Source organism: Mauremys mutica, chromosome 25 (assembly GCF_020497125.1).
Source record: "Mauremys mutica isolate MM-2020 ecotype Southern chromosome 25, ASM2049712v1, whole genome shotgun sequence".
NCBI classification, from domain to species: Eukaryota; Metazoa; Chordata; order Testudines; family Geoemydidae; genus Mauremys; species Mauremys mutica.
In genome coordinates this window covers 1,199,388-1,219,800 of record NC_059096.1, presented here as the reverse complement: position 1 = coordinate 1,219,800, position 20,413 = coordinate 1,199,388, and the positions used below count along the sequence as shown (strand labels likewise).

The 20,413-nt window shown below is 55.0% G+C and overlaps 2 protein-coding genes across 4 annotated transcripts in view; one reads left to right on the top strand and one right to left on the bottom strand.

Annotated features, from left to right (window-relative positions):
- RETREG3 (reticulophagy regulator family member 3) overlaps nt 1-10,287 on the bottom strand; it is a 23,216-nt gene extending 12,929 nt beyond the window's left edge. The window contains exons 1-2 of one of the 3 annotated variants that reach the window (XM_044999906.1): nt 10,067-10,287; nt 1,289-1,395 (exon numbers count right to left, since the gene is read on the bottom strand). In XM_044999906.1, coding sequence (XP_044855841.1) covers nt 1,289-1,395; nt 10,067-10,236 — 277 coding nt within the window. In that variant the 5' untranslated portion in view covers nt 10,237-10,287. Of the gene's footprint in view, nt 1-1,288; nt 1,396-9,744; nt 9,999-10,066 lie in introns of those variants that run through there. The other 2 variants (XM_044999904.1, XM_044999907.1) reach the window with 2 other exon arrangements.
- On the top strand, nt 10,218-20,413 carry TUBG1 (tubulin gamma 1). Its single transcript, XM_044999908.1, has 11 exons — nt 10,218-10,369; nt 10,824-10,936; nt 11,835-12,002; nt 12,285-12,353; nt 13,752-13,831; nt 14,389-14,515; nt 15,348-15,434; nt 15,958-16,107; nt 18,012-18,164; nt 18,615-18,776; nt 19,666-20,413. The coding sequence occupies exons 1-11, from the start codon at nt 10,321-10,323 to the stop codon at nt 19,861-19,863; spliced, it is 1,356 nt and encodes a 451-aa protein (XP_044855843.1). The 5' UTR covers nt 10,218-10,320; the 3' UTR covers nt 19,864-20,413.

The window sequence follows — 20,413 nt, the reverse complement described above, 5'->3', positions numbered from 1 at the left end:
ATTACCTTACAAACACTCTGAAAACAATTTCCAGTGTGTTCAAGTGAGAAAACTAATTCAGTCCTATCCTGCAAGCTCTGATTTCTTAAATTGGAAGCTCGTTGGGGCAGACTTGTGTCTTCTGTGCAGTCAACCCATTGTTGGCACTACTGGAATATCGAAGTGTGTCACTGACTGGCTCCTCACAAGCTAGCCACTGGGAGGTGCCAAGCTGAGGGGGTCTGTGCTAAGCCCTGCCCCTCTGATATAGACACCTGCTTCTGCTTGGGATTCAAACCTGCTCTTGGCATTAGGCACCTTGTGCAAGGAGAGGAAGAGGAGAAGGACGACGACCCCCCTCAGAACTCTTAGCCAAGTGGTTAGGGCCTTCAAACTGGGGGTCTTCACACCCCCGATGAGTCCCCCCTCTACCTCAGGAGGGAAGGGATTTGAACTAAGAGCCATAAACACTGGGCTACAGGACACTCTGATGTGGGGCTACCTCACTGTGCAAAAGTCATTTTAAAAAGACACTGGGCCAGAGAGCAACAAAACTGCCCACACAAGCCCACAGGCATGAGAATGACTTGTAGCCTAGTGGGCCGAGCACTCATCCAGGACGTGGGAGGCCTAGGATTCAGTCGTCCTGTTCCAACAACTTTTTACATTATTTATTCACTGGGAGAGGGACAGAGCGTGCATCTCCCATCAGGATCGCACAGCCCACAGATTAGAGCACTCACCTGAGAGGTAGCAGATCCCTGTTCAAATTCTCTCTCCCAGAGGTGGAGGGGGGACTTGAACCAAGGGTTCTCCCACATCCCAGATGAGCAGCCTAACCACTGGGCTAGAAGTTATGAGGGAAGCCCCCCACCAGCTGCTCATATTCGTGAGCTACTCTGAGGTAATTTAATGGATCAGGCTCCACAGGCAAGCTAGACAGAGGGCAGATCTCCTTTCCCCAGTTTGGGTATTGCACTGGGGCTGAGGCGTTTACATGCCAGCATGGGACTGCAGCGCACATGCTCGGGGCAAAAACATAGGCACCCAGGGAACTTTTACTGCAAAAGCTTAGGTGCCAAGCGAGTTTAGGCATATGCAGGGCTTGGCCGCAGCTCTGCGGGGGTTTTGCAAATCCCTGTGGGGCCTGGTTCTGGGATTTACCCACATAAGTCCTTTTGTGAATCTAGCCCCTTGTGACTCTGTCCGAGACATATTTAAAGCCAAATGGTGAAGAGAAAGAGCGCATGGTGGGAAGTTGAGAAACAGGTGTCATTTTCAGGGGCCAGCTCTGACCGATGCACCTTACCTTTAATTTCAGGCCAGATTTTATTCTTCCATTGATCTAAACAAACTATTATTATCAGGCCAAATGCAACCAAGAACACCAGCCGAAGGGAAGTCAGTGCCAAAAAACTGCAAAAGAGAAGCAGAGAGAATCAGCAGTGAGCATGTGGGTCTGCTTCTACTGTTGTACCAGGCCTCTCAGATGAGCACCTCTAGTTAAATGCACTGACCAACTGGGTTGGGTGAAATAAGAAAATAGCTCATTTGGTCTTTGGGGGCAGCAGACATCTTGAATCAAAACTGGTATCAGATCCATGGAACTGGATATTCCTGTTACTCGGGTGTTCGGCGCTTATCCCAATTTATTTCTAAAATAATTTTATATTTACTTTAAAGACATCAGTTTTCTCTTACTCTCTTGAATGACCAGGGAGTATAGCAACTAACAACTGCAGCAAGGCAGTATGAGAAGAGTGATGTTTGCACCACTATAGTTAGTCTGTCGGCATTTCCACAAGCCACGCTGACATTAAAGATGCCTGGCTTTGTGCACTATTCAGGATCTGGCAGATGCCTCCGATTCCGAGTCAAAGTGGTTTTTGAATTAATCAGGAACTGGGAGATGCAAAATAACTTTATTCATGAGTGTTCTTAGTTTTGTATCCATTACACCTCGGACTAACCAGCCAGCCTGGAAAAAAAGAGTTATATGATGGAGGAAGAGAGGACAAACCAGTCCTCCACTCAGCTAGCCTGGGCAGGAGGAGTGGTTGTTTTTACACCAAGTTGCCTCTAGAACCCTAAAGTTTCATGTTTGCTCAGGGTTTCTGTGCCACACGGCCTCGGTTTATAGCTAGTCTGATGGAAGCCATCAGTGGTCCCAAGGCACAAACTGTCACCTTCCTCCTCACTTTCCAGTTTAAAACTTAGTTTGTTTTGAGAATTGAGGTTTTCTGCTTGCAGACAGGTCCCTCCCTACCAGTCTCCTTAGAACTCCCTACACAGAATCCTGAACTTAATGGTGCTCATCTGGAATTGTCAGCTGCTGAAAAGACTCTAAAAAAGTAATTAACGGTTTGACACCAGTACCCCTAATTCCCATCCTCAGCTGCTGAAATAGCTCACAAACTCAGTGTCTGTCCAGTCTTCAGCTTCCCCTCAGGCTATTACCTAAATCAGTCAACGGTAAGACTAGCTGATTTTGTCGGGTTTATTGCTTAGTTATGACAATAGTAAGGTTCAATACCAAAGCTCTCATCTATTTTGAATCACAGTCATCTGGACTGTTCCGGACACGTGTTTGTCTAGCATAAAGCATCAGCTGGTAGGGCCAAGCAAGTGACAGGTCCCATGGAGGGAATTCACAGGGCAAAGATCAGACAAAAAGACAAGTTACATTTAGCATTAAAAATTTGTTGTGGATTAAGGACAGAAAACTGATGGAATCAGAAGAAGTGCTGTGTAGCTCATCTCCATATGGCTATTTTCCTACTTGTGCTCAAATAGCATGGCCAGACCATGGTACAATGCCAGTTAGAGTTTAAAATCCATACCAAAACAAGCAGACATTCCAGTAGCTTAAGAGACTAAAGAATTAAACCCTCTACAAATTCAGAAAAGGTTAAAAAGACTGGGACTGTTCAGCTTAGAAAAGTGACAACTAAGGAGAAGGATATGACAGAGGTCTATAAAATCATGAATAGCATGGAGAAAGTGAATCAAGAAGTCTTATTTATTCCTTCCCATAATTCAAGGACCAGGGGGGTCACCCAATGAAATGAACAGGCAGCTGGTTTAAAAAACAAACATAAGGAAGTACTTCTGCACAAAACACACAATCAGTTTTTGGATCTCATTGCCAGGGGATGTTGTGAAGGCCAGAAGTATAACTGTGTTGAAAAAAAAGAATTAGATAAGTTTGTGGAGGATAGTCCATCAAGCCAGGGATGCAACCAGATGCTGTGTCCCCCTAAACCGCTGACTTCCAGCAGCTGGGACTGCATGACAGGGGATAGATCACTCAATAACCGCCCACATTCAATTCCCTCTGAAGTATCTGACACTGGCCACTGGTGGAAGACAGGATACTGGGCTAGACAGACCATTGGTCTGGCCATTCTAATGTGTTCTGGCCCAGTTCTACACTAGATTCCCCCACCCCCTTGATATCTTGTAAGCTGTGAATCCAGTTTTGGAAGAAAAGCAGATCATTTAAATTCCACAGCCCAAGGTTCAAATACTCAGCAGTCAATAAGGCAACATGAATAAGCCTGCATTGAAATCCATCCAGACAAATACACAGTGCAAGAAGTAGATGCACAAAGGAAAGCAACAGAAATGGTTCTATTCTGAATATTAGCTAAATGCCTAGAAGAATCAGACTGGAACATGACCAAAACTACAGCAACAGGCCATAGATATGACATCCTATGCCAAACATCAGCATGCAGGGTATTTTTGTTTTTGTAAGAAAACACACAAAACATCAATTATAGCCTAGCAATCATTAACTACAGCTAAGTGGGTCTAGGCAGTCATCTGATTAGGAGCACATGCTAACAGTTTATCCCTTTCCCAAATGGTGGTTTAAATCTGGAGATTATTTGTTGAAAACTCACAGAAACAGATACTGCATAGAAGAGGTAATTTCACATAAGCCTTCCTACCAGGGCCGGGTATTAGACAAACACCACACTTAAGTGCTGTCAAAGCAAGAGCATGTGACCCTTCATAACCGTAAGTGGCTGATTGTCTAATGAAAGCAGTTCCTCCTGACAGTCACAGCGGTGTATACTGATTCCCCTCGCTAAGGTCACTTCACAATTCCCTCTTGGAGGCAATGCAGATGGAAATCGCAATGGAAGAGTCAAACCAAACTAATGAGGCATTTGGATGCCACTGAGAAGCACAGGGCATGAAGCTATGAAGATAATTGCCTGCAGCTTAAATATCAGGGATCATTTAAACTCCCTTGACATGGCCACGTTTGCTGTACAAACACCATAACAAGAGCGTGTCCAAGAACTCCATCAGAGTTATGGTTACATATGGAGACAACTTATCTTTTAGGCATTTTTATATTAGAACTTTAAACCAGGGGGTCTCAAACTGGGGGTCGGGACCCCTCAGGGGATTGCAAGGTTATTACATGGGGGGTTGTGAGCTGTCAGCCTCCACCCCAAGCCCCACTTTGCCTCCAGCATTTATAATGGTGTTAAATACATTAGAAAGTGCTTTTAATGTCTGGGGGTTCACACTCAGAGGCTTGCTGTGTGAAAAGGGGTCACCAGTACAAGCAGAACCCCTGCTTTAAACAAACATGAAGCTCAGTAGCCTCTTCGCAAGACATGCATTGGGAATTACTTCCCCATTACCCTCTAAACCATCCTGTCCATTACAATGTGCTACAGCTACGCCTGCCACTGCAGCTGCTACTTGCTTTGTCCATGTCAGCGTTCGGAGAATGACAATGGTACCGCCAGGCAGTGGCAACTTTGAATCATTACTTTGTCTCACTACTTCCTTCTCTGCCATACACGACTCCCAGTTAGTCCTTTGTGGGGCCCCCGGAGCCGGATATTGAGACTGAATTTATGAGACCACTGCAATAACCAGTCAATAGAGAAACAAATTAATAGATTTCAATAGTTAATTTGGGCAACAGTTCCTAATATCTACATACTACACAGACCACAGTGAGAGATTATGCCGTACTCTATCTAAGAAACTGAGGAACCACCTGATCAGCATCCTATACAGCAAACAGGAAAACATCAAAAAAGAGCTCTCCAACCTAGAGACTCTCATCAATAACCAAACTTCCATAGAAACGGACTTCACTAAAATAAGACAGGAGATCTACATTACCCACTTCACCTCTCTAAAAAGGAAAAAGGACTGTAAGCTGTCTAAACTCCTACCTGCCACATGGGGCCACAACCGTGGTACCCCTAACCCACCCAGCAATATTGTCAATCTATCCAGCCACACACTCAGCCCAGAAGAACAGTCTGTCCTATCTCAGGGACTCTCTTTCTGCCCTGCCACCCCCACCAACATGATACAGTTCTGCGGTGATCTGGAAGCCTACTTTCGCCGTCTCCGACTCAAAGAATACTTCCAGGACAACACTGAACAGCGCACTGATACACAGTTACCCTCCCACCAACAGCACAAGAAGAAGAACTCCACATGGACTCCTCCTGAGGGTCGAAATGACAGTCTGGACCTATACACTGAATGCTTCCGCCGACGTGCACAGGCAGAAATGGTGGAAAAACAACATCGCTTGCCTCACAACCTAAGTTGTGCAGAACGCAATGCCATCCACAGCCTCAGAAACCATCCTGACATTATAATCAAAGAGGCTGATAAAGGAGGTGCTGTTGTCATCATGAACAGGTCTGACTACCAAAAGGAGGCTGCCAGACACCTCTCCAATACCAAATTTTACAGGTTACTTCCCTCAGATCCCACTGAGGAATACACTAAGAAACTGCACCATCTGCTCAGGACACTCCCTACACTAACACCGGAACAAATCAACATACCCTTAGAACCCCGACCAGGGTTATTCTATCTACTACCCAAGATCCACAAACCCGGAAATCCTGGACGCCCCATCATCTCTGGCATTGGAACTCTCACTGAAGGACTGTCTGGATATGTGGACTCTCTACTCAGACCCTATGTTACCAGCACTCCCAGCTATCTCCGTGACACCACTGATTTCCTGAGGAAACTACAATGCATTGGTGACCTTCCAGAAAACACCATCCTAGCCACCATGGATGTAGAGGCTCTCTACACAAACATCCCACACACTGATGGAATACAAGCTGTCAGGAACAGTATCCCTGATGATGCCACAGCACAACTGGTTGCTGAGCTCTGTGCCTTTATCCTCACACACAACTATTTCAAATTTAATGACAATATATATCTCCAGATCAGTGGCACTGCTATGGGCACCCGCATGGCCCCACAATATGCCAATATTTTTATGGCCGACCTGGAACAACGCTTCCTCAGCTCCCGTCCACTCACGCCCCTTCTCTACCTACGCTACATTGATGACATCTTCATCATCTGGACCCATGGGAAGGAGACTCTGGAAAAATTCCACCATGATTTCAACAGCTTCCACCCCTCCATCAACCTCAGCCTGGACCTATCTACACGGGAGGTCCACTTCCTAGACACCACGGTACAAATAAGTGGTGGTCACATTAACACCACCCTATACCGAAAACCTACCGACCGCTATGCCTACCTTCATGCCTCCAGCTTCCATCCCGGGCACACCACAAGATCCATTGTCTACAGCCAAGCACTGAGGCACAACCGTATCTGCTCTAACCCCGCAGACAGAGACCAACACCTAGAAAATCTCCACCAAGCATTCTCAAAACTACAGTACCCACACAAAGAAATAAGGAAACAGATCAACAGAGCCAGATGTGTACCCAGAAGCCTCCTACTGCAAGACAAACCCAAGAAAGAAACCAACAGGACTCCACTGGCCATCACATACAGTCCCCAGCTCAAACCCCTCCAACGCATCATCAGGGATCTACAACCCATCCTGGACAATGATCCCACACTTTCACAGGCCTTGGGTGGCAGGCCAGTCCTCGCCCACAGACAACCTGCCAACCTGAAGCATATTCTCACCAGCAACTGCACACCGCACCATAGTAACTCTAGCTCAGGAACCAACCCATGCAACAAACCTCGATGCCAACTCTGCCCACATGTCTACACCAGCGACACCATCACAGGACCTAACCAGATCAGCCACACCATCACCGGTTCATTCACCTGCACGTCCACCAATGTATTATATGCCATCATATGCCAGCAATGCCCCTCTGCTATGTACATCGGCCAAACTGGACAGTCTCTAAGGAAAAGGATAAATGGACACAAATCAGACATTAGGAATGGCAATATACAAAAACCTGTAGGAGAACACTTCAACCTCCCTGACCACACAATAGCAGATTTTAAGGTGGCCATCCTACAGCAAAAAAACTTTAGGACCAGACTTCAAAGAGAAACTGCTGAGCTCCAGTTCATCTGCAAATTTAACACCATCAGCTCAGGACTAAACAAAGACTGTGAATGGCTTGCCAATTACAGAACCAGTTTCTCCTCCCTTGGTTTTCACACCTCAGCTGCTGGAACAGGGCCTCATCCTCCCTGATTGATCTAACCTCGTTATCTCTAGCTTGCTTCTTGCTTGCTTCTATATACACACCTGCCCCTGAAATTTCCACTGCTTGCATCCGAAGAAGTGGGTATTCACCCACGAAAGCTCATGCTGCAAAACGTCTGTTAGTCTATAAGGTGCCACAGGATTCTTTGCTGCTTCTACAGAACCAGACTAACACAGCTACCCCTCTGATTCCTAATTTTGAACAGTCACACTCTGACTCAGAAAACAAGTTACTACCCAGTACGGTCAGAGTGATAACTGGGTAAAGGATTGTACAATAAAACCTTCTGAATGTGTTTTTATGTGCTCATCCTCCTGCTACCATCACTGTAGAACTGGAGTTCAAACAGCATTGCTTTTGTAACACTGCCTGGAGATTAAACAGACGCTGAAAACTGCCAGATGAGATAGCCTTCAGATTAACAAACTAAACATCTAGAAGCCCAAGCTGATCATCAGGAAACCCCGTTATACATTTCCTACTTTTTGTGAATGTTATTTCACAGTAAAAAGCAACAAAGAGTCTTGTGGCACCTTAAAGACTAGCAGATGTATTGGAGCATGAGCTTTCATGGGTGAATACCCACTTTGTCAGACGCATGCTTATAATATATCTGTTAGTCTTTAAGGTGCCACAGGACTCTTTGTTGCTTTTTACAGATCCAGACTAACACGGCTCCCCCTCTGATTAGTTCACAGTGGAGACCTTGACCCGAACATTATGTGCTAGAAAGGGTTCCCAACGTCAGTCACTTTGAATCTTCCCTCTTCCTAATCGTGTGACTTTGGCCAGTCAGAGCCTACTCAAGAGTTCCAGGCACCTCAGGAATGGGACCCCCATCGACAATACTCACACTGTTGCATTTTACTGCTTTTAGTCTAACTTGAGAATTGTTTCTTACATGAAATTGCCAGCTGGCCAAGGCTTTGCCATGAGAACACAGCTAGATGGATTTTGCTTGACTTCACCTATTGAGATATAGTAACACAATCTCCCATTTCTTTGTTATTTAGAAGATGTAGGGTCAGACCCAGAGGCCTAAGTTGTACTCCATTTCACCAGGAAGGGCTGGTTCCCTACAACCCCTATGCTCAGCCCCTGGAGGGAGGATCTACACTTGTAATTACCCAGACAGCAATCCTCTTTGGTTAACTTATTAGCATTGGCTCAGGCTCCCTTTGGGCCTCACCATTCTCTCACCATCAGAAGGTTGGTGACTGATGTAGGATGTGGAAAATCCCCAGGGAGGTGAGGGGAAGGAGCAAGAGAACAGTGCTACAACCATCACAAAAGCTTTTTCTTTTGTTTCAAGTCAGCCCCCTCCCCTCCTCTCCCCCAGCTGCATGAGGCTGTTGGAAGCCCATGGCCAGAGCTATGAAAACATAAGACACTTGAACATCCATTCTTGGCACAGGGCCCTGTTAAGGAAGTAGTTCCATAGAGCCACAGACTACCAGAAACATACACCACTGACCCATACTAATCACACACTCCTCTTTATTAGAGCAGCTCAAAGTCTCCTATTTCTCTCCAGGAGGAAGACAAGGCACTTGTTTCTTTGTAGGAGAAGAGGAAATGGCTACTTACTTGAACTAGCCAGCACAAGTGCCAAAGACTCTAGAACTTCTCATGACCTGTTTACTCATTTCATGAGAATCCGCTCGATGCAACAGACCCCTTGACTCTAATCACACAAACATTAAACTAGGTTTAGTTTAGACTTAAGTAGAAACCAGTAATTACTGTCAGAAAACTGTATGTACAGGACATTAATGTCCTAGACCTAGTCAGTCCCTAAAACTACTCCCATTGGGAATGGATCCTACCTACAAACCCCTCAGATAACAAGTCTTCCATGGGAAGTTGTGCGTTGGTTTTCCACCACCATTTAGCACGTCCGCGGGTACTAGGCTCAGAGTCACCCGTAGGACACACGCCTGAAACGTGGCACAAGCAGTTCTTGCGGCAACATTACACAACATCAAAACCCAAGCCCCAGACGGGACCAAGTGCAGGCACCAGCCACGAGCAAGCACAAGGCAAGCCCGGCGCTGGCGGCCAGCCCGGCCCGCGTGGTTCACATGCGCACACCAGCCTCCGGCAGGCTCGCCCGAGCTCAGCCCCTGCGAGCCTCGCTCGCCGAACGGCGGCCCCGGCGGCCCCCGGCTGAGGGCGATGGGGCTCCCGGGCCCGGGCCCAGCCGGGAGACGAGGGCGCGGCCCGCCCGGGGCCCCCCGCCCGCTCGCTCGCTCGCTCTCACCAGAAGGCGCCGTGCGCGCCCGCCCAGCCCAGCGCGCTGCGGCCCGGCCGCTCCCAGACCAGCGCCGCCTGCAGCGCGCTCAGCAGCGGCTCGTAGGGCCCGAGCCGGGCCCGCAGCGCGGCGCTCAGCGCTCGCACCCGCTGCTCCCGCTCGCCGGGGCCGCCCGCCCGGCTCCCTCCGGCCGCGGCCTCCATCGCTTCCCCGTCAGGGGATCAACATCCGCTCCGCGCCGGGACGTCACAGGCGGGCCGGGTCGGCCCTGCCCCGTCGCGGGGTTACAACCGCCCCCGCCGCGCGCCGCGACCGGCATGGCGGAACGCACTGGGGAAATGCACGGCGCAGCCATCTTGCTATACGGAAAGGAGGTGTCTTCCTACTGCGCATGCGCACTCTAGCGGGTGGGTGGTTTTTTTTATTTCGCGCATGCGCGTTTCCAAGACGAAGCCCGGGGGCTGGGTTAACGGCGGTTCCCCGGACGCGCAGCTCGCGCATGCTCAGTTCCGCTAGACGCGGGCGGGAGGACGCAAAGGCAGCGGCGGGTGCAGCGAGGAGCCGGGCCGGGCCGCAGCGGCCGAGATGCCGCGAGAGATCATCACCCTGCAGCTGGGCCAGTGCGGCAACCAGAGTGAGGCCGGGGGCGGGGCGTACACGGGGGGCGGGGCTTGGAGGCGGGGAAACTGAGGCACCGAGCGGGCCCCTCCCCTTTCCCTGTCACTCAGCCAGACAGCGGCAGAGCCGGCCATAGAACCCAGGCGTCCTGGCCCGGCAGCAGGGGGGTCTCCCCCCTCCAGCCCGCCTGAGCCCCCGCTGGGCTGGGGGCAGCAGGGCGGGTCTCCCCCCTCCAGCCCGCCTGAGCCCCCGCTGGGCTGGGGGCAGCAGGGCGGGTCTCTCCCCTCCAGCCCGCCTGAGCCCCGGCTGGGCTGGGGGGCGCTGGGGGCAGCAGGGGGGCGCTGGGGGCAGCAGGGCGGGTCTCTCCCCTCCAGCCCGCCTGAGCCCCCGCTGCGGTGGGGGGCACTGGGGGCAGCAGGGCGGGTCTCTCCCCTCCAGCCTGCCTGAGCCCCCGCTGGTCTCTCTTGCAGTCGGGTTCGAGTTCTGGAAGCAGCTGTGTGCCGAGCACGGCATCAGCCCCGAGGGCATCGTCGAGGAGTTCGCCACCGAGGGCACCGATCGCAAAGACGTCTTCTTCTACCAGGTACAGCAGGCGCCAGCTCTGCACCTTCCCACAGCCGCAGCCCATCGCTCAGATCGAGCCCAGGCTGGGCCGGGTGCCCTTTCCCTAGGGTTTCCCCTGGACAAACTGAAGGCATCTCTCCTCCAGAGGGACAAAGCCCTGGAGGTCTGGCACTGCCAGCCGCCCCGCTGACATAACGCTGGTATCTCCAAAAGCCTCCCAGAGCCAAGGTGGGACCTTAGTCAAGAGTTTCTGGTTCACATTTCCTCTCTGTTCTCTGTGGCTGGAGCCCAGACTGGCTTTTGGGGTCAGCAATAGGAAGACCCAGTTGTTATTTCAATTCACAAAGACCAACCCTAAGTCTGGATCCTTCTCTATTGATGGATCCTATCTCCTCTGTTGAGAACAAACCCCTTCTGTAGCTACTCCTTTTGCTGAGGACACATTGGGGAGTCTCTGGCCACCCCGTCTCTGTGTCTAGCCAGCAACCCACATTCACTTTGTGAAAGGGGCTGGCGAGCTCAGTCCAGCCCCAGCTCATCTCCTTCAGTGGCATCTTTGCCGAGATCTACTGCTTAACAGCATGTTGTCGTGGCCTGGAGCCTGGTGGGTGCAGAGTGCTGGGGACTCAAGAATCAGTTCATATTTGTTACATAATTTCTCCGATTGTGAGCTGTTTGGGTCAGGGCTCATCTCTTTGTTCTGTGAGGTATGACCTCCAGCGTGCTGCGAGCCAAGTGCTCCCATAATACAGACAATACATAATCGTTTCTTTATCTTGTCCATTGTGGCAGGATCCAGTAAAGGTGTTATACCTCTCTCCGACCAGTGGGGGGCACCCTCTGTCACGCTCTCTCTTTTGCAGTCTGGAATCGTGCCCCGGCATGTTCCTAGGCCCTCTTGTCCTTCCCTGTTACAGGCAGATGATGAACATTACATCCCCCGAGCTGTGCTGCTGGACCTCGAGCCTCGAGTGATCCATTCCATTCTGAATTCCCCCTACGCCAACCTGTACAACCCGGAAAACATCTACCTGTCCGAGCATGGCGGCGGGGCTGGGAACAACTGGGCCAGCGGCTTCTCACAGGTAACAGGGCTGGAGTTGGCATGTGCAACCGTAGTTCAGATCCCTGGGCTTGAGATTTTGTCAGGGACACCTTGCCTCCCAGCAGGCGGTGGTGTGTGATTGCTGGAGCAAGCACCGTACCTTTCGGCAGGGACGCACTGGGGACAGCTCACCACCAGCAGGATCTGCTGATATGGCTGTAAGCCTTGTCTCCCAGCTGACCTGGCTTTGCATTATGCCTGGGAAGCGGCTCTCTCTGGGGTAAGTACATGGACCGAAGCCTGCTTTGGTTTTATCTTGCAGGGGGAAAAAATCCACGAAGATATCTTTGACATCATAGACAGAGAGGCTGATGGGAGCGACAGCTTAGAGGTAAAGAAATGAGGAGGCCTCGGATTGGCTTCCCTGGCTTGTTTGTTTTCTGAGCCAGACGGCTTTTTTCGGAGCAGGAGCCCAATCTAAGGTCTCTGCCGTGTTGTTTGCATGGAGTTGAAGTCTGTAGGGAGCCTGGCAGTTGTGACGACCTCTGGGGGTCAGGGTGCTAAGCAACAGGCACATGGAAAGGGTTAATCCTAGACAGGAGGCCTTTCCCATCTCTGCCACGTCCTCTTCACCTTCCCCTCCACCCCAGGCCCTCCTGAGGCAAGCAGGAGTCACCCCTATGGTGCGTTTTCCAAACCCAGTTAAAAAGAACTCCAGCGTTGGACTCTTCCCAGGGGACATGGTCAGCACTTACCAGAGCTCACCACCAGGAAGGGTTTGTGATATTTGGCCTCCATTTACCTTTTCGTCATTTCGTCCCACTCCTCCTGCTTGTCTCTGCTAGTATCAGCCTGAACAGTTCCTCTCTCTGCTTCCGAAAGGAGAACATGCTCGCCCCGTACCTGTGCTGTCCGCACCTCTTGGCAACCGTCTTTCCAGGTTGGCCTCCGATGACTCTCCTGCTTCAGTTAGGAACAGCTCTGCTGAAGTGGCATCTGCCTGCTCTGCCTGGGCCTTGCAGGCTGAAGGGTGTTCGGTTTGGTGCCACGGGGGGGCAGCATGCCGCTGTTTTCAGGAGGGCTTGGGCCAGCGGAGGCTGTTGCCTGCGGTGGAATTGGCTCTGAAGAGCCCGTGGCAGCTGGTTTCAAAGGGACTCGGCAAGTCAGACACGAGGTGGAGGCCCGACTCCTTGAACCTTCTGTTGCTCCCAGTGGCACTTGAAGGAGGGAATCTCAGTCTTTGAGTGGGTTTACTCTGGGCGTCAGATCCCACCTGGGCTGGCGTCAGCTGCACCTTTACCCCACAGAGAGAGAGAGCCCCCTGCTGTTTACATCTGGCTGCTGCACGGCAACAGGGGAAGGGAAAAGGCGACTGGGAAATAACCGTGGGCAAGGGGACTAAGGGGCAGGTGGGGGGAGGGGCTTGGGATGGGCTGAGCTCGTTTTGTTTAACTGAACAGGTGTGGGGGGGTAGGGGAGCCCCTTCCAGCCTCTGCCTGTCTCCTGGGAGGCTCTGGCTCTGGCGCTGTTCTCAGTGGGTGCAGAGAAGTGAGGCCCTGCAGTTCTGGCCGGAGCGCTGCGATTGGCTTGCAGCTCTCCGTGCCCACGGGGCTACGCTTGGGGTGTTTGGTGACTGCCTGATCGCACCAGCGGTTCTTGGCACAGATCCAGAGGGAAGCAGCCACCATCTGCCCTGGCCTAGGCTCTGGCATTGGCCGGTGGCGCGGCTCGCCCCGTTCTGTCTGTGAGGGTAAGCCCCCGCCCTCAGCTGCCTTCCCTTTGGTTCCAGGGCTTCGTGCTGTGCCACTCCATTGCTGGTGGAACAGGCTCAGGGCTGGGCTCCTATCTGCTGGAGCGACTGAATGACAGGTGAGTCCCCCGCTGGGGGAGGCTGGCCCTGCCTGGGCGTCCTGCCAGAGCATGAAGCTGGAGAGCGCTGACTCAGAGCCGGGGCCCCGCCCCCACCCAAGCGCTGTCTTGTGCAATCCCTGGCAGGCTGCCCAGGGGATGGGCCGGCTCCTGCTGTGTCCGGGGAGGCTCTGCAATTGGACCCCTGCTCTGCAGCCTCCCTGTCGCCTGTCAAGCCTTCTGAAGCTCTGCCCACGCCGGACAAGGCAGGAGGCTGCAGCCAAGGTCCCTGTGCAGCCACCCCGCCTGTCCCAGCATGCAGCCTCGAGAAGAGGCTGGGGAGCAGCTGCTTAATCAGCCGGTGGATGGCTCAGCCTCGCCCGTGGCTTTGTCTGGCAGCTTCCTCCTGTGCTGGGACAAATTCCTCTCTTCCCTGGGAGCAGACTTTGGCATGCTGCGCGGTGACTCACTGCCGCCCGGCATGCTGCAGACTGCCGGGGAGCTCGTGGGAGGGGAGCACTTAGGCGGCGGCTCTGGGACATTAACCAGTTCGGTGTCGGGGCGCTCTCCTCACGCAGGTATCCCAAGAAGCTGGTGCAGACCTACTCCGTCTTCCCCAACCAGGATGAGATGAGCGATGTGGTGGTCCAGCCATACAACTCCCTGCTGACACTCAAGAGGCTGACTCAGAACGCTGACTGTGTAGTAAGAGTTCTGCTGCAAGCCAGCCCCAACTCCCCACCACTCAGAACGGGGGCCCTCGAAGCTCTAACCTGCACAGACCGACATAAGTCAGTAGATCACCCTCTGGATTTCCGTGGCACGGTAGCCACCTCTGAGGCGAGGGCCAGCAGCCCACAGAGCCCTGAAGGCCCCATGTGCTCTAGCACAGCTGCCTTCTCTGCTCTCCCTGCTACTCCAGGCCTTGGGCTTGCCGGAGCAGAGGCCACTTGGCAGGGGGCTCTGGTGTACAAACATGGGTGAGGATGGGGCTCCTGCAGCATCATTTGTAATCTGTCCCCGGGTTTGAAGCCAAGGATCCAGCAGCAGGCCCCACCATAGACCTTTGGGCACATACTAACAGGACGCCTGCTCTCGGGGGTTCTTCGTCTCTGGCACTCAGAGGAACAGGCACAGCTGCGTTGGCAGAGCAGTCCCTGTTGGATGGCACCTTCTCTCCCTACCCTCCTATTTTTCAACTGCTTTAAGATTGCTTGGGCCTAGAGGATGGATGTGCTGGCCTGGGGGCCGGCGTGTGGGGCCAGTGCTGTCTTGGAAGGGCTCCGGGAGGAGGAGAAGAGCTTTCTATTGAGTGTCAGTTACGCCCGGGGGTAGCCGGCCCCAGAAATGAGTCAGCTCATGCTTTCATGTGTCTGCTGGCCCCGTTGTGCTGTGGTATCCAGGCCCGTCGAGCTGAGACAGTATGGATCAGTGCTCTCGCCCGAGAAGCTGGCAGCAGTCAGTCGCTTGGCCTCCCCTGGGCCCTCTCTGCAGCCTCCAAGAGCTGCTCTGATGGGACCGACTTTCTTTGTTTTAGGTGGTTCTGGACAACACAGCCCTGAATCGGATCGCCACAGACCGGCTGCACATCCAGAACCCGTCCTTCTCCCAGATCAACCAGCTGGTGAGAAGCCCCACTGGGGAGCGCTCGCTCTGGCAATTTAGCCACATGTCTGGGCCAGGGCTCCTGTTGGTGCTGGCTGATGAGTAGCTCCGATGGGAGGCTGGGGGCGTGGAGCTGGGATGTTTCCCTTGCTGCATTTGTGCTCAGCGGTGGCTCCAGGTGCCACGGCTCCAGGTGCCACCGCTCCAAGCGCGTGCCTGAGGCAGCAAGCTGCAGGGGGTGTCCTGCCAGTCCCTGCGAGGGCGGCAGTCAGGCTGCCTTCGGCGGCTTGCCTGCGGGAGGTCCGCCAGTCTCGCAGATTCGGCAGCAATTCGGCGGCAGGTACGCCAAAGCCGCGAGACCAGCGGACCTCCCGCAGGCGCGCCGCTGAAGGCAGCCTGCCTGCCATGCTTGGGGCAGCAAAACTAGAGCCGCCCCTGCTTGTGCTTCTGCTCCCTAGCGAAGGGGAGTCACAGCTGAGCTCTGGCTCCAGGGAATCCCTCCAGAGCCTTCACCCCGACTGTCTCTCCCTTCTCTGCACCAGGTCTCCACCATCATGTCTGCCAGCACCACCACGCTCAGGTATCCCGGCTACATGAACAACGACCTGATTGGGCTGATCGCCTCGCTCATCCCCACCCCCCGACTCCACTTCCTGATGACGGGGTACACGCCACTCACCACAGACCAGTCGGTAGGTGCTGCAGTTCCCCAGGCACACGGGCAGCCCTGCGCCATCCCTATGCTGGCTCCTGGCTGCCTCCTGCACCTCAGCCAAGCTCCTCTGGGGTGGCCCTGAGGCTCCCTGCAGCTTAGCTGCTCTCTGCCTCTCAGCTCACATGCACTCCCATGCACCCCCAGCCTCCTCACTTAGCCCCGGGCATGGCGGGACCCCTGCCTGGCCCCCCCCCAAGCTGCTGTGAATGCCTCGGGGAGGGGATGTCCCTCACCCACACATGGTAAGGCTGGGTGCTCCAAGTTGTCCTCACGCTCTGCTGGCAGCCCCGTCCGTCCCAGGGAGTGCAGTGGGGTTATTCCCAGGCAACAGGTGCTCAGATCCAGCCCGCTGGGGCAGGACGCCGTGGTGCCTTGCCATGCACTACTCCCGGTGGGAGTACTGGATACCAGCCCCAGAGATCCCCCCACCCCCTCCGGCGAGCACAGACACCAGACCCCCTGCAGGGGTTCATGGGCTTTACATTGGGGCTAGGTGAGCAGGACACTTGTGCTGTCCCTGATCACGGTTCCCAGCCGGATCCAGGACTCCATTGGGCCGTAGCGAAGGGCGGCTGGGCCAGTGTTCTGGGTCTGCAGGAGAGGCTGCTGGGCTGGCTCCAGGGCACCGTTCTGCTCAGCTAACTCTCCTCCTGTCGACCTGCATTTCCCCAGGACGTTGCTCAGAGAAGCACATCGGAAAGGCTGCTGGCTCTGAAACGGGTACCCAGTGTGCTCTGTCCTCTCCTGTGCCGGGGGGGACTCTGCCGTAGTTAATAGGTGTCTGACTTAACCTCCCCACTTCCAACCTGGGGCCACCTCTCTGCAAGTCCCTGGAAGCCTGGCCAGCGGAGCACGCCGTGTCCAGCCTGTGCGGGGGGAGGGGATGGGCCTTCACGCGCCTCCAAGCGAGCGAGAAGGGGGGGGGGGGTGTTTGCTTTCCCAGAGTGCTCAGTGGCTGCAGCAGCTGTGGGGCTGGTTGTTCTCCCCCTGCCAGCCACCACTGGGGCCAGCCTTTCCTAGTGCCCAGGTGCTGTGGCATTTAACAGCCCAGCCCCCTGCAGCTCTCCCAGCCTAGGGCCTGGCGTGCAGCTTCCTCTCACACCCTGAGCAGACGCCTATTAACCCTTCAGTCGCTGCCTGTTGAGGCATGTTCCCAGCTGCAGAGAGCGGCAGCCAAGCTAGGTGCATTATGGGAAGGTAGGGAGTGCTACGGCCAAGCCTGCTGCACGCAGGGGTTAACTTGGCACCCTCTGGAGAAAGGTGGGGCTGGGGGAGGGTTTGTTGGCCACATTCCAAGCATGCGAGCTCCCTGCCCCGCCCCGTCCCATCCCTCTGTGCTTGAGGGGGGCAGCAGGCAGCACGTGCCCTGGGCACTGGCTGAGCGGGGCCTTGGTTCCGCGGGGAGCCTGGCTGCTCTGCTCCCAGCGAGTCCCCCATGAAGTGCGAGCCCAGGCCCTGCGCGGGAGCCTGCCACTGCTGTCTGGGACACAACTGAGTCTCCAATAGCCGCTTCCCAGGCCTTTGCTGGCTCTCTCTGAGCTCCACTTAACTCAACTCCTCCCCTGTCAGGACAGGGGGAGGGGAGACGGGGCTGGCTCCCTAGCGCCCCCTGGAAAGGGCATCGCTACAAGCCCCCAGGTTTGGCCACCGCTGTCCTGTGACCTCCTGCATGCAGCTCTGTGCCTGTGCATGTGACTGGCCCGTTCCACAGGGCTTGTCTCTCTCTCTCCGCTGGCTGGCCAGGGATTTGCCTCTGCTAACTTCAGCCGAGGGTGGCAGAGCCTCTACTCCATGCGTGTGCAGTGTGTGCGGCTCCGCCACCCCCCAGGGACAGGGCGCAGGGGTGGTCTCCCCCTGAGTGCCCCATGCTGGTGTTTGCAGGTGGCCAGCGTGCGGAAAACCACGGTCCTGGACGTGATGAGAAGATTGTTGCAGCCTAAGAACGTCATGGTCTCCACGGGGAGGGACAGACAAACCAACCACTGCTACATCGCCATCCTGAACATCATCCAGGGTGAGGTGGACCCAACACAGGTGAGCAAGCTGCAACCCTGCGCCAAGCCAGGGCTGGCTGAGTCGTGTGGCCCTGGGCATCAGGCAGGCAGATGCCAATAGCGCTGGGCGTGGGAGCAGGCCAGGCGTTGCAGTGGGGAGTGGGCAGGAAACAGCTGCTGGCAGAGCCAGCCAAAGGGTTAACGTTGCAGGGGCCTAGCTGCCTGGATGCTGCCCTGGGAAAGGCTTCCCCTCGTCACGTCCTCTGCCAGCAGGCGTTTGCCAGGCGTAGGAGGCACCTGCCCCACGAGCAGCCCTGGGCCCGAGCCCCTGGGCGTGCGGAGCAGCTGGGACAGCAGTGGGGAGTTCACGCTGCCCTGTTCCAGTTTACGTTGTTAGCTGAGGGACCAGCCCCTGCCCCTCTGATGCTGTGACTCTCGCCAGGGCAGGTGGCTGGAGCACCACTGCCAGCTCTTGCTCGTGTCTCCCTAGGTTCACAAGAGCCTGCAGAGGATCCGGGAGAGGAAACTGGCCAACTTCATCCCCTGGGGCCCTGCCAGCATCCAGGTGGCGCTGTCCAGGAAGTCCCCGTACCTGCCATCTGCTCACCGTGTCAGCGGCCTGATGATGGCAAACCACACCAACATCTCCTCGGTGAGTACGGGCTCGGCCCCTCGCTCCCCCACCCGCCTGCCCTCTCTGCTGCCGAGTGCCCTTAGCAGGGAGGTAGGGGCTTTCACCTTCAGGTGCTCTCATGTATCCTTTGACTCGGCTGTTGCCGCGGGATCTGCAGGAGAGCGGAAGGCGGTGGCTGCCTCCCGCCCCAGCCCTGCCAGAGAAGGCAGCGGGTGGCACTGCAGAGAGCGGAGGCCCAGCCAGGCTAGAGAAGGCAGTGACTGGAATTGGGGGATGGGGCCAGTTGGTTGCCCTGCAGCATTTCCTTCAGTAGAAAGTCATTCTGGGCACAGCTCCCAGCCCCTCCCCTAGCCTCCGACCCCATAAACTTGGCCTGCTGAATCCATTGGCAGGAACAGACGCTGTCCGCTAGGTTTGTCCATTAACCCAGTAGTGGGTTCCCTTTGTCCTGCCCTGCGGGACCATGCTGCTATTGGAGGAACAGCCTCCTCATGAGAGTAAAGCCCAGGGCTGGGAGGCAGGACTCCAGGGTTCTATTTCCTGCCTCTGCCACTGCCTCCAGAACCTTGGCAAAGTCACCTAGCCCCTTGGAAAGCCCTCTGCTGAAAGCAGCTTGGGGAGCGCAGGGTGTTCCCCAGATCACAGCCTGGCTGTGGTGGAGCCCCAAACGCAGAGGTTTTCTGAGAGCCCTTCGCATGGGCTTGTTCTGCATCACCCCCAGGGGGTGAGCCAGGATGGCCCTGGGGACATCCCATCTCCCCAGGGTAGCCATGGGGATGCCCCTCCTTCTGCCCCAGGTAGCCACAGCCAGGGGAACGCCCCAGCGCCCATCCAGCACTTTCCCCTGGCGTGTGGGGTGAGGGACGGGCCGTGCCCTCATATTCACGGGGACTTGGGGCCGGCACAGCTCTTCGAGCGGACGTGCCGGCAGTACGACAAGCTGCGCAAGAGGGAGGCCTTCCTGGAGCAGTTCCGCAAGGAGGATATCTTCAAGGACAACTTCGACGAGCTGGACAACTCCCGGGAGATTGTGCAGCAGCTGATTGACGAGTACCACGCGGCCACACGCCCCGACTACATCTCCTGGGGCACGCAGGAGCAGTGAGCACCCCTAGGCTCTGCGAGGGAGCGCACAGAGCACGGCCCCTTTCCATGTAACTTCAGGGGCCACAAGCCCCCCCTCTACATGTTAGTCCTCATGGCTTCTGCTCACCCCCCCGAGGAGGGACGGAGTGGGGCTCCCTGGCACAGCAGCACTGCACCCTTGGGAGTCACTCCATTGCGGGCCAGAGCCCGTACGCCCCTCCTCCCAGCAGGACCACAGCCCCAGCGCTGGTGGCTCCTTAGTACAGGGGCCTTTCCTCTGCCGGGGGTTAGGGGCAGCGGCTCGCCGCCCGGGGGGGTGTTGTGTGGGAGCAGGAATCCTTGCCCTAAGTGTTCCCCTTCTCGGGGAGGGTGAAAGCCACAGGCCCCAGCCTGGAATGGGCCGGGGCTAAGACCTCGACCAAGCAGGGAGCGTGTAGGACCTGGCTGAGCCAAGCTGGGCCCCTCAGCTACCCTCAGTCCTTAGCCTGGGCAGCTGGTGCTGAGAGCAGCGGGGGCTGTATCTATTTTTGTAGCTTATTTTGCTTCAATAAAGGCTGTTGCTGCCCTGA

Coding starts and splice junctions, on each gene's coding strand:
- TUBG1 (XM_044999908.1), top strand. CDS start 10,321: ATGCCGCGAGAGATCATCACCCTGCAGCTGGGCCAGTGCGGCAACCAG. Junction 13,832..14,388: donor CTGGAGCGACTGAATGACAG/GTGAGTCCCCCG, acceptor CTCCTCACGCAG/GTATCCCAAGAAGCTGGTGC. Junction 18,165..18,614: donor GTGAGGTGGACCCAACACAG/GTGAGCAAGCTG, acceptor GTGTCTCCCTAG/GTTCACAAGAGCCTGCAGAG.